Below are 11916 nucleotides of genomic sequence, written 5' to 3'. Positions count from 1 at the left end.
AGAGGAGAGGAGGTGGTGACAATCGTGTGTAGAGAAAGAAAGGGAGGGAGGGAGGACGTATCCGTAGCAAGGTGGACGAGGATGATGAAGACGGAGGTCGGAGCAGGTGTATTCGTACGAATAGAATCGTACCTACACAGTAGTAGGTGAGGTAAGGTAGGGCGAAGAGAGAGGAAGAGGGCGCGCGCAGTGAGAAGCAGGTCTGGTGGTGGTGATGGTGGTGGTGGATGTGAGTGAGACTGTGAGAGTGACTGGGGACGAGGTGCCTGGCACCGTGAGTGAGTGCGTGGGTGGTGGTGGGAGCAGACAGAGAGAAGAGAGGATGGGCTTGGATGGGGCCTGCAGGGCGGCGAGATGCGCAGGTGGGGAGGGGAGGGCGTGCGACGATGAGTGGACGACAGCGCGGATTGGTGAGAGATGATTGGGTGAAGGCACGTGAAGGAGGGGGTGTGGCGTTAATCTGGAAGTGGGAGGTGGGAGGTAGCTGTGGGAAAGAGCAGGGCAGCGCAACAGGAGCAGGAGCAGGAGCAACAAGAGGCAAGCCGCAAGAGCCAGGTACCGGTGAGCTTTGGAAGGTGCACGAGGTACCTTGCCTCACCTCACGTGCAAGGGTTCGTCACCACCTCAGGTACCTTGCCTGAAGTTGGCGAGAGAGAGAGAGAGAGAGAGAGAGAGGGGAGTTCTGCTGGATGTGATTCTGGTGTTCTCTTGCCATATGTCAATTGATAATACCAGGCCAGATGATGATTCCGTATAAGTCTTTATCCGTATCCGTGCTTTGAATACTTGCAAAGGGTTGTTGGTGGCCGTCCCGGCAGAGAGAGAGAGAGAGAGAGAGAGAGAGAGAGAGAGAGAGAGAGGATGGTCTTGGTCATGAGGGCCGGGCATTCGGTGTAAGTTGGAACTTGAGGTGAGGCCAGGTGGGCAGCGAGCCCGTACACTTGGGCAGTAAGGTGGGAAAGGTACATTGGGACGAAAAGGTACACACTTCACACTTCACACCAGGGCAAGCGCTGCACAGCAATACCGGCATGCAAAAGACAGGGCAGCCGCCGCAGCCCATCTTTTTTTTTTTTTTTTTTTTTTTGCGGTCCATCACGACCTGCCAACCAGCGCGCGCCTGCTCGCCAACACTGACTGCATTGGCATCAGAATTTGGACTGGACTGTGCAATGGAGACTGGCAATGGACGACTGGGGAGGGGGGGTAAACATGGATGAGGAAAGACGAGCAAGGAACGAAGTACCTGGGTATCCGTATAGAGGCAGGGGGAGGAAGGAAGGGAAGGGAAGGCCAGGCGGGCTAAAGTGGGCACCTGGCGAAAATGGGGGTCCCTCTTCCTTCCTTCCCTTTTCCTTCCTTTCCGCACTTGGTGATTTTTATTTTATTCTATCCAATACTTTTTTTTCTTATGAAGTTCCTGACTTCCGGCCTTCGTACCTTGGGAAAGATTACCTTACTTCGTAACTACCTCACCTACCTATCTGTAGAATCTAACACTCTTTGCACTCTGACACTCGGGGAGGGGAAAACCAGACCAGACAGGGCAGGGACTGGGATGTGGACTGTGAGAGGGGAGGGGGGCTGATGTGGTATTAGTGACAGGGGGGTGCGGTCAAGATACCTTGGACACACCACGCACATTCTCAGTCTGCCTCCATCTCTCACTGCTCGTTGCCCATAATGCCACCAGCAAGCAGCCCTCTGTGCCACTCTATCTGTGCCATTTTCACTCATTCTCGCCGTCCTCATTGCTCATTCAACCTGGTTCGAAGCCCTATATTCTCACGACCACATCTCCCACTTGTTGAGATTGATACAAAGGAAGTGGCCATTATTTGTCAACATGTACCAGTCTATCAGCGCAGCGGTGTGGGAAGCGGTCAGCATGGTCCGCCATATTCTTGATTGTATGTATCATGGGTGCTACTGCTAACACGATACAACCTGGTAGCCAACTCTAGACTCTGTGTATTTCGTACCTCGAGCCCAGGCCCTCCGGGTAAGCCTTTGACAACCAGCCAGAACCGATGTCTGCCATATACACCTGAATACCTTACTGCGTACTCAACCTACCTACTCTACCTATGTCTCCGTACTGCATACGCATACTCAAGGCGCATCAGAATAACGCTCCGGAAACGAACGAGGTTGACGAACGACATGGTGCGAGTGTGGTGGTGTCCTCGCCTCATCTGCTTCATCTAACCTTTTGAGAGCTTCTTTCACTCCGTGCCAGCCGACGACGGTACAAAGTATGTACAGACAGACCGAAGGGGTCAGTGCCGGGGGGCCAGGGTCAGAGCCAACCTCGATACCGGATCCCGTATGTCTGATGTACCCTGCCTTGGCCTTGCCTTGGCCCTCTCTTTCTGCCCCCTCCCCCTTCTGAGGCCATTCCAAAAGGTTTCCAGCTCCGGGGGCGGCCATGATTACTTACGCAGTGCGTCTGATACTCCGTAGAGTACCAAGTATTGCTGTTCATCTCTCTCCAACTACTCAGCCTTGACGAGCCACTTATCGGATATCCACCAACAATTCATCAAGACTGGCAGACCACTTTGCGATGTGACGATCACCATGAGCCCTTTCCAGCAGATCGTGGAGGAGCAATTCCCATGGTCACGGCCATCTCTCAAACCCCCCAGTCACGCGTCTCGCTCGCCAGTGATTTGCATCACCCGGTGAGCAGGGCAAGGCAAGCCGGTAAGGACCGGCACGGCTACGCCACCGTCCACGGCACCTTGTCTGTTCCCAATTACCAGGGACCTGCCCCGGGCAATCCGCGATGCGAGAGGCAAAGGAATGTAGAGGAATTTCGACGTCCCCAATTCTTCATCTCGGTCCAGCTACTAGCTATTTTTCGTACGAAGTCCATGACTGGTAACCTAGTACCAACAGACCCTTTCTACTTTCCATCTCATTTCTTCGCCGGGTTCTCATGGACGGCCGTCGACTTTCTCCAGCTTCCAATGGTTACGCCGCGCATACTTGAAGCCTGACAGAACCAACACTCGGTCCGTCGATACAATCCAATGTCTCTCTCAAGTCCAGCCATGGCAAGACATTGGCCCATTGGCGAGTTCCTCCCACCCTAAAAAAGTGCGAACGGATACTTAGGCGGCCTACTCCGTAATAGTATTGGAATAGATGCAGGCCACCCGTCAACCTTTTGCTGGGACGAGCCTCGTTTGTCTTTGCCTCATTTCTTCTTATTCCCTTCCCTCTCGTCTTGCTTCCCGAGTGGGCAAGTAAGTTTTTATTCCTGTTCCTTTTTCTTGCTTCCCACTATCAATTGAACCATTGTGCCGTCACACTCTTGTCATTTCTATTCGCCCGTCGTCTTGTCTCCGAGATCCCCACGTCCCAGCAACATGTTCCTCAAGTCCGAGTCCTTCCCGCCCACGCATTCCCCAATTCACGTTTCAGCGCTTAGTTGCTTTATTCTTCTTGCCCCCATCACACTGGTGTCCCTCCTGCTGTCAGGGACATCTGATAGGAGACAAAGCCGAGGTGCCTGCTGAGAAGAAGAAGCTGCAAATACAACACTTTAGCAGGGGATATTTGCCCTTGCATTGATGCTTTGCATATCCGTACTGTACAGTACAGACTACAGACTACGCGGTACAGACTGGAGGTAATTGGCGAGGGAGAATCCTGACCGCAAGCACTCCCGGTACTTTGCACGCTAGAGAACCTCACATGGCGTCTGCAGCAAGGGAAAAGCCATGCAAAATTGACCCGCGGTGTGTATAGCGTCTCATTATGGTCAGGAAGGGCACGCCCACCTAGCAGAGACGGAACGGGGCCCTCTCAAAGAACCGGAACCCAAACCACAGCCAGAGAGAGGAAAGAGAGAGACAGAGGCAGAGGGAGGCAGAGAGAAAGGGCTCAAAAAAAGCTCGAGGCTCACGGCTCGTGGCTCAAGTTGCTGCTTTTTCCCTGGACACGCTGCACAAAGTACTCCAGGATGATCCCTGTCTAGTTCAATTGCACAAATGGGCGCTAGACCAGAAATGATCAAGCCGTGACGGCCTGCTTCTCACAAGGTGGGAGGAGGTACCTGAACTTGTGCCAAGTGACCGCGGCGGTATGGAGACGTGACCTGGCGGTGTATCTGCTGGCAATTCCGTACTCTTTTTCAAAATGAAAGAGTCATTCGGGTTCTCTCAGAGGCGAAAAAAGACCAGCGTGCGAGAGGGAGATGCTTTGAACGTTGGGGTTCAACGGGGAGGGCCCAAGACGACGGGTAGGCCGCAAAACCAGGACCAGGACCAAGGAATGGACGTTGGTATTAGGCTCATCCACATCGATCCATCTCAATATGAGGAAAGCGTTGCAGCGAAACGGGATGAAGTACATGCGTGCCGGGAGGAGAAAATAACAAGGGCGCGGAGGCACGGATGCACGGGGCCACGAGCACCCTGCGAGTCCCAGATTTCAGTCAAGCTATGTATCCTTAGTGCCCACCCGCTGCCACATCGTCCGCCTTTGCAGACTCCCGCTCATTGCTGTCCATTGCTGTCTATCGAAGATATACCACAGTACGGATGAATGTATTCGTACAGAGACGCAGTACAGACAACCCAAGTGATCAGTTCCATGACGGACAAAGTGAAGCGAGTAGATTGGCGCTACCCGGGTTTGCGACGCCGAGTCTACAGCCTCGACAGGAACCAAATCGGCCTGACATATCCGTCTTGTTCTCAAGTCTATCTGTAAGTACGGATAAGATACCGAGTCTCCCTCCGGCAGATACTCCGTCCAGCCATCGCCAACCAACCATGGACGACATATCTCCCGCGACTCCGTACCGGGGTCTAGATGGGCTTTGTTCGAGCCACAGTAACGAGGCCTGGGTATCACGGTTCCGAGCTGGTCTTGCGAGTGACTGGTAAGTGTTGACCTGCAGCAGGCGTCGAGAATTGTGCCGGTGGGCAGGGCATGATCAGACATCAGGGGTCGTCGACGGGAGCCGTTTCGATCTGCCATGTTTGCATGTCGCAGGCTCGCAGTTGGCCCTTATTGCCCTACACCACGGATAGTTCACCGAGTAAGTTGATCTCAGGGTGTAGCAAAGATCATCCGCCTTATCGTCCCTCGAATCACACATTACTCACTGCCACACGACCAGCCAGATCCCCCGTAGCCTCTCCATTTTCTTCTCTCTATCGTATTTGTGACTACGGCAACTTGCCCACCATGATCGATCGGAGATCCGGTTAGGCCCTAGGAGACCGTGATGGTCCATGTTGGGTTTCCTCGACGACGGTCCGCACTCCGTGCCCTTCATTCCTCCTCTATCCGCGGGGGACTATGGGGGTTGGCGCAGGCCGTGCATCTCACTCACCACGTACTACATCTGAGAGTGCCCTTGGTTTCTTTCCACAGTCAACCACCTCACCTCTTCCGGGTGAACAGGCTTGACAGGGTCAACGTTTGGGTGTTTGGCAAGGGAAAGAAAAAAGTCAAGGGACCCTCAAAGGCAATAGCTGGGGCAATCATCTGAACTGGGGACCGGCCATTGGATTGGGGCCTTTGCGCGACGACGACGACGACGACGACGACGACGACGACGACGCTCTTACTACGAAAACCTTGTACCCAAAATAAGGTGCTTCATTCTCTCTCAATGCGGCTAGATGAGCAACAGGCAAAAGTGTCACACAAAAGTATGAGAGATTGCCTCTCTCACCACACTGACCAGTTGAGCAGTATGAACCTCAGGAAATGTAGCAGACATATAAGGTAATTTACGCCTAGGCTTGGTCGCCTTTGCTTGGTCTCGGTGGCTGTGGTGGATGACTAACCAGCAGTCCGCAGTCGGATGTTAGTTGGATCAGAGAGAGAGAGAGAGAGAGAGAGAGAGAGAGAGAGAGAGAGTCAAGAGTCAGACAGAGGCTCTGGAGCAAGTGGAGGGATCCGCATCCCCGTACGAAAATACACCGACCGTAAGGTAGAGATGGGATAAGGTAAGGAAGGTAACAGGGGGTGAAAGAAGGTGTAAAGGCTGCCCGTGGACATCAAGTCAGGGACCTAAGGTGGAATTAATTAGGTTCTTCCAAACCGGCTCCAACCTAAAAAGAAACAAGGTGTTGGTTGGCAGTTGGGGCCCTGGACTTTGGAGAGTCGAGACATCAAACGGACGAGAGATCTGCGATTATTTCGCTCCTTTGTCTTTTTCTTTTCTGCCAGTTCTAATCTACCTGCTTTCTAAGGTTGACTTGTGGCCCCGTTGTGGAAAAAAATCATGGTGAGGCTACCTTAATTGTGAGGGAGAATAAAAGAGAGAGACTTTGTCCGTGGGCATTGTCAATTTCATTTTTGCCAAGAATCATTTCCAGATACTTTGGACGAGATATATAGACAGCTTCTTGTTTAATTGATTACTCTGTGGATTGGGTATATCCTCCAACCGTTGCAAAATCAGGACACGATGATGAGAATTAGTGAGTACGGTGCCTACACAGTAAATTGTAGTTGCGATTACCCATCTGCGCATCATCGGCCCTAAGAGGATTCGTATGTACCTTTTGGTGTCCAAGGTACCTTGCCTGGCCTTGCTGTGAGGCGAGGCGCCTGCCTCACAGACGGGAATGGCAGCTGGTCGTTGCAGAGGATCTCCAGCTAAGAAAAAAATCCCAACCCAGACCAGCGGCAGGAAAGGCCCAGGAAAAGTCCCCTCCCTCCACTCCCTCTTTCCCTTCCAATTCATTCGTTACCCACACCCTCCCCCTCTTATCGTCGAGGTACCTAGATACCTGGGTGCCTCAGATCACGCCCCCCCCCCCCCCTCACTCTCCCGTCACTTCTCTCTCTCTTGTGTGTGTAGACTCTCGGTCAGGCCCAATCACGATGTGTTTTGATCCCATTCGGTACTTGCCTAACCTTGCCGGTGACTGATACTTGGCGTCCCGTTGCTTCTGAATGACTGCTGAGAGAAGAAGCGTGAAGGTGTGTCCGCCCAACCCAACTACCCTTTCGTCGAATTCGTGCCTGTGCCTGCCTGCTTTGCTCTCTCCTCGCCGCCTTCCAATCCTGATTACATCAGTCTGGGCTGCCATATGTGGGCAGCAACGGGCGAGCGAGCAACGGCGATAAGGCATGGTTACACAGAGCACGCTTCTACTTTCTCTCACGCGACCAACGGCTGAGGTTGTCTCTCTTTTGTGTGTTTGAGGGGCGGTGCTTCTGCTTCTTTGCTCTCGCCTTCTTTTTTCATCTTTCTGCTATTTTGGATCGCTCGTTTCCTGGTGGGCGTGAACTACGCTACCGCCAAGATGCCAGTCGCGATACCAGGCTCGGGCAGATATCTTCAACCTTGGCTCTTTCCCATCAAACCAACATCATCATGAGGACCAAACAAGCGGCATATCTACCTAGGCATGTTCTATGGTTTCCCGGCCGTTTTGACCAAGACCAAAAAAAGCATCATCCTTCTCTCCATTAGAGCTTTTGGTTGTCAGACCGTTGAGTAGGAAAAGACTGTGACTGGCTGGACCGCGCGCAATAAGGTTACGTCCCCAGACTCGTCTCGTTCCAGCCGCGTCGAGCTGCACATACTACAAGTATGGGTGTAGCTCAGTTCTCGACTCAACCACCACCACCACCATCACCCACCAGCTTTCCTTCTTTCTTCCGGATCCGAATCTGGCCTATGACCTCTCGTCCCTGACTAAGAAATAGATTTCAACTCGTCACCCTACTCGCAATCACGGCTTCCCGCTTTCGATTGCATAGATGGAGGGCGAGCCCGTTGGCTGAAATGATGGTCTGGCTAACAACCAAAACACTCTTGCTGTCAAGATCGCCAAGCGGCTCCTATCCTCACCAACGCACAGTATCAAAAGACTCTATCGAACCAAGCTTCGACCGCGCAGCTCATCTTATCCACCGCGGAAAACGAGTTGTCAGCATCACGGCTGCAAGGCGGGAAAGTGAATGACTGTTAACGGACCAGCTTTTGGAAGGGGCTTCTTCTTCTGCCAAACAATCGTCCGGCCATGTCAGAAAAGCAAAGCGTCTCCCGCTGCGCTTGGCTCCTTTTGCGGCCCCTCGACTCCAGACCATCCCCGTCCCTCCCACCTGGGCCATGCCACACTGCTTTTTTTTTCCAATGTCTCTGCAGCAGCACCCGGCCTAGACATGTCGCAGACGTGCCGCACCTTGTACCAGCTGGCGGCGCTGCACGCCCAAAACGCACAGCACCGATTGACAGATGCTGCGAGAACCGAGAAGGATAGACAGACAGACAACCTTCAGGCACCGTGTAGGGACACAGATGCGGACGCAGACACAGACACATCCAGAGAAGGCTTCATCAGATTGTGCCAGGTGCCCCACTGCCAGCCGCGTACCTTGGCCGCCAAAATAGCACATCCGTTTCAAGTGTGGACGGCCCAGCAGACAACAGACGGGGGGGGGGGGGCTTGACCTGGATCCGTCGGGCCAATCTTTGTTCAACATGTCTGTTTTCGCACCGACTTCTCGCCTCGCCCTTACTGCTACTCGATTTAATGAGCCTGAAGAGAGTCTTCCTACTTACCGCTTCTTCGATGGCCACTAGAACCCCCCCCCCCCGGCAGCTCTGAGAGGCTACCGCCCTGTCATCATATAATCATAAGCCATCGCCATAGCGCATGCTATTCAATATACGCATGACCAAGAGTTTTGGCAGAAAGGCAGATTGTCCTCCTGTGTCCCCATGCCGCCAGCTGTCCAACGCCTTCACCAAGTGGCCGCTCGCACTACTATCTGATGGCGTGGGTGCTCGAACTAGCGACACTCCCGGGGGGGCCGCCAGATGGAAGAGGCGCAGGCTACTTTGTACTGGCGTGCGCGTGGCTGACATACAGTCTCGGTCAAGTCGATCGCCTCACTAGCACATCACCCGTCCATTGGCGATGCATCTTCGGGGTCTTCTCAGCCCAGCAGGGGTCGGCAACACCATCAGCCAGATCCTTGATCCGGTAGACAGCTCCAATGGTTCGAGGCAGCTGGTGTGCGTACCAAAGCTGCGCTGAATCTGTTTCTTTTTTTCCCCTTTCGTATGCTACGCTTCGATAATGGCAGTCGTCGAGCGAATCTCATCCTCAGCTGGCACAGTCCGGGGAGGATACGAGAGTTATTTCTTGCCCAGTTCAGCTCGGAGAATTGACCGTTGTTCTGAACTTTTGCTGTCGACGTTCGTGCAGACGTTGAATCGTTGCTTCCTATTATTGGCCCGTGTCTGCAACGATCACCGCCAGGGTTCCGAGCGGCAGTACAGAATACTATCGACACTATGGGTTGAATCCTGTCGCATCAACCACTTCCTCTGCAACTTGGGCGGAAGATACACTCCTCTCAGGTGAAGAGGTCTTTCAGGTCCATGAGGAACAACAATCAAGTCGGCAAGGGAACGTGTGCGCGGTCAACCGTCTGTTTCTGGTCCCAAGCCTTGCGCCTTGGGCCACCCACCCCGCTTCCCCAGCCAAAGTGGCTGACAGGCAGACAGGGTCACGAACATGTAGAAACGAAGCAGCACTGCTGTGAGAGCCTCCAAAGAACACGAAGGAATACAAAAACACCGCACAGCGAAAGCAGCGAGGTTAGCAGCCAAATACACAACGCCGCATCAGCTCGAAATATCCTGGCACGCCTGGTTGTCAAGAGAGAGAGGGAAAGGCGCGTTGTCGAGGCCGCTGTGCTCTATTCAGGACGCTGCGCAGGGATCGCCGCCGGGCTTGATGTTGCCAATCACTCCAGGGCAGAGTATGCAGCATGGAGAGTTAGCTACGACACCTGCCTTGCGACGAACGTTAGGCTGTGAGACGATATCTCTCCCTCCATCTATCGAAGGTCATCTAGGGAAAAGCAGACGAAACGAGTTCGAACAAGGTCAACGCAGCACGGTTGTAAAGCAACCCACCTACGTGCCTACCAACCTTCTGCCCGCTGTTGTGCTTCCACGCGGGAATCCCTGGCGTAGAGCGACTCACTCAATTACCTCCGCTTTCTATCCCAGAATAACTTGTTACCCCTTCTGGTCTTGGTGATCTAGATGGCACCGTTACTGTTGTGCGCTCGGGGTCGTGGGATTGCCACCGTGCTCTCCTCTACATTTGCATGTGTGTTCCCTCTAGCGGCAGGGCCTTTGGCATGAGATACACGTTAGAAAGGACGAAAGCAGAGACTTGGTATGGGCTTAGAGTTTGCGCTTTCGTTCCCGCTTGAACGGCACGGTCGAGGGTCATGCAGCCAACGAATTCGAGCGCAATGTGTTGCCTCTGTCGCCGCCACCGATCTTTTCTCTCTTCAAGGCCGAAACGATGCTCTAACTCGGGACCTTGAGGGCAATGTGAAGCGTCCCAGTATGCCTAGGCAGGATTTGGGATGCCAACAGCCCACTTGCCTTGGACGATCTGCGGGTCCCCTCCAAAGTTTCGAACTGCCAGTGCGGGAGCTAGCTACGCACAGAAACCTGTTGATATGACGATCAAGAACACTATTAACAAGAAAGAAACAAAAAACAAGCAACCAGTCAACATCGATCGACCTTTGTGGCCAACACGAGAGGGCTGCTGGTCTCCATCGGAGGACATGATGGTGTGAGTTTGGACTTTGTCATACCGGGCAGAGAGGCTCGATTGGCAAGGGAATGGCGTCACCAAAGACACCACCCGTATCTGACGACACACACACACCCCCGGCTAAGATCGATGGACATCGGGAACGTTTGTGGCTATTTGCCATCGCATCACCTCATCCAGCCAAGCATACGCATCGCGCACTACATTTGACAGCGGTCGAAAGAGCCACGAGTCCCTACTTGCGTGCTTACATGGCGACAGTTCGCAGGTTGCAACTGCTGGAGGCCATAGACAAAGGAAACAGTGTCCAACAGACGGCAGCTCTTTTGATACAGTCGAAGATGTGTGATCGTCACACTCAAATCGACAACCCGGGAAGGGCCAGGGGGCCAGACCCCCCGCCCCTTGTGGTGGGTCGGGCCCATGCTCGAGTCCCGGAGCCAGCTCCCCCATCTCATTGTATGTGGGTATCCCATGCCATGAGCCTCCATTAAGTATCGCGACAAGAAGCTGACGCTTGCGTGTGTCAAATATGCCACAGGCGAAGCACCGCTAGAAGAACTGCAAGAGACGCCTGCCAGTTTTTCCTCGATCAAGATGGAGCTTTTCACTCGTGTGCTGCGCAGGGGACATCGAGGAAGAGAGCATTCATGCCCCTGAGTATCTCACTGGAAGGTGACGGAAGCGTATGCGTGTCGCTGGGACGAGTGTCCACAGCGCGACAAGGCTAACCCCTGGTCAAAGGGACCGACCCAAAGAACCGACAATGATTGGCTTTCAAACTCGGTAGGCGGCACCTACTGGGCGAGGTGTGTCTCTTCGTCTCATTTGGGCCCGTCTCTCTTCTCCCTCTCAGTCGCCAGTCACTTTTTTTCTGCCCAGCAAAGACGGTGGGTTGAGATTACCACCGGGCCTTGGAGGAAGCCGTTCTTTGGCTCTTTCGGGTCGCAGTCCAGCCCGTGGCGAAAAGAACCACTTGACAGCAAACTGCAAACGGTTGCCAGCTGATAATCGAATATGTATACTGGAAGAGACTGAGTGTGAAGGTCGGATGTCAGGTCAGCTCGTCCTGTATTGGGCGATGCTACGATGTAGGCGTCTCTCATGCCCCCGCGACTGATCAGGTACTCGGTCAGGCGAAGGAACTGACTGCCTCATTTTTTTGCAGATTCCGATGCTCTTCCAGAAGGCGTGAAGAATACAGGTAGGCGGTAAACACTACCGCGGGACGAATAGAGGCCTTGAGTGCGGCTCTCTCTTCTGCACCGAATTCGCGACATCGGCATGCGTGCCGACGTGCGATAACCACGGAGTATCGGTACTTTGGCCGGGTGTTTTTGATCAA

General features: G+C 53.6%; 1 protein-coding gene across 1 annotated transcript; it reads left to right on the top strand.

The window, feature by feature from the left end:
* Positions 1–10557: 10557 nt before the first annotated feature.
* BDZ83DRAFT_15049 (uncharacterized protein) lies at positions 10558–11368 on the top strand. Its single transcript, XM_060501323.1, has 2 exons — positions 10558–11034; positions 11113–11368. The coding sequence occupies exons 1-2, from the start codon at positions 10640–10642 to the stop codon at positions 11300–11302; spliced, it is 585 nt and encodes a 194-aa protein (XP_060369757.1). The 5' UTR covers positions 10558–10639; the 3' UTR covers positions 11303–11368.
* The last annotated feature ends 548 nt before the right edge of the window (positions 11369–11916 follow it).

The sequence above is a fragment of the Colletotrichum acutatum genome, assembly GCF_030867785.1.
Source record: "Colletotrichum acutatum strain CBS 112980 chromosome Unknown BDZ83scaffold_10, whole genome shotgun sequence".
Taxonomy (NCBI): domain Eukaryota; kingdom Fungi; phylum Ascomycota; class Sordariomycetes; order Glomerellales; family Glomerellaceae; genus Colletotrichum; species Colletotrichum acutatum.
This window is presented reverse-complemented; position numbering and strand designations above follow the sequence as displayed.

Coding starts and splice junctions, on each gene's coding strand:
- BDZ83DRAFT_15049 (XM_060501323.1), top strand. CDS start 10,640: ATGGCGTCACCAAAGACACCACCCGTATCTGACGACACACACACACCC. Junction 11,035..11,112: donor GCTCCCCCATCTCATTGTAT/GTGGGTATCCCA, acceptor AATATGCCACAG/GCGAAGCACCGCTAGAAGAA.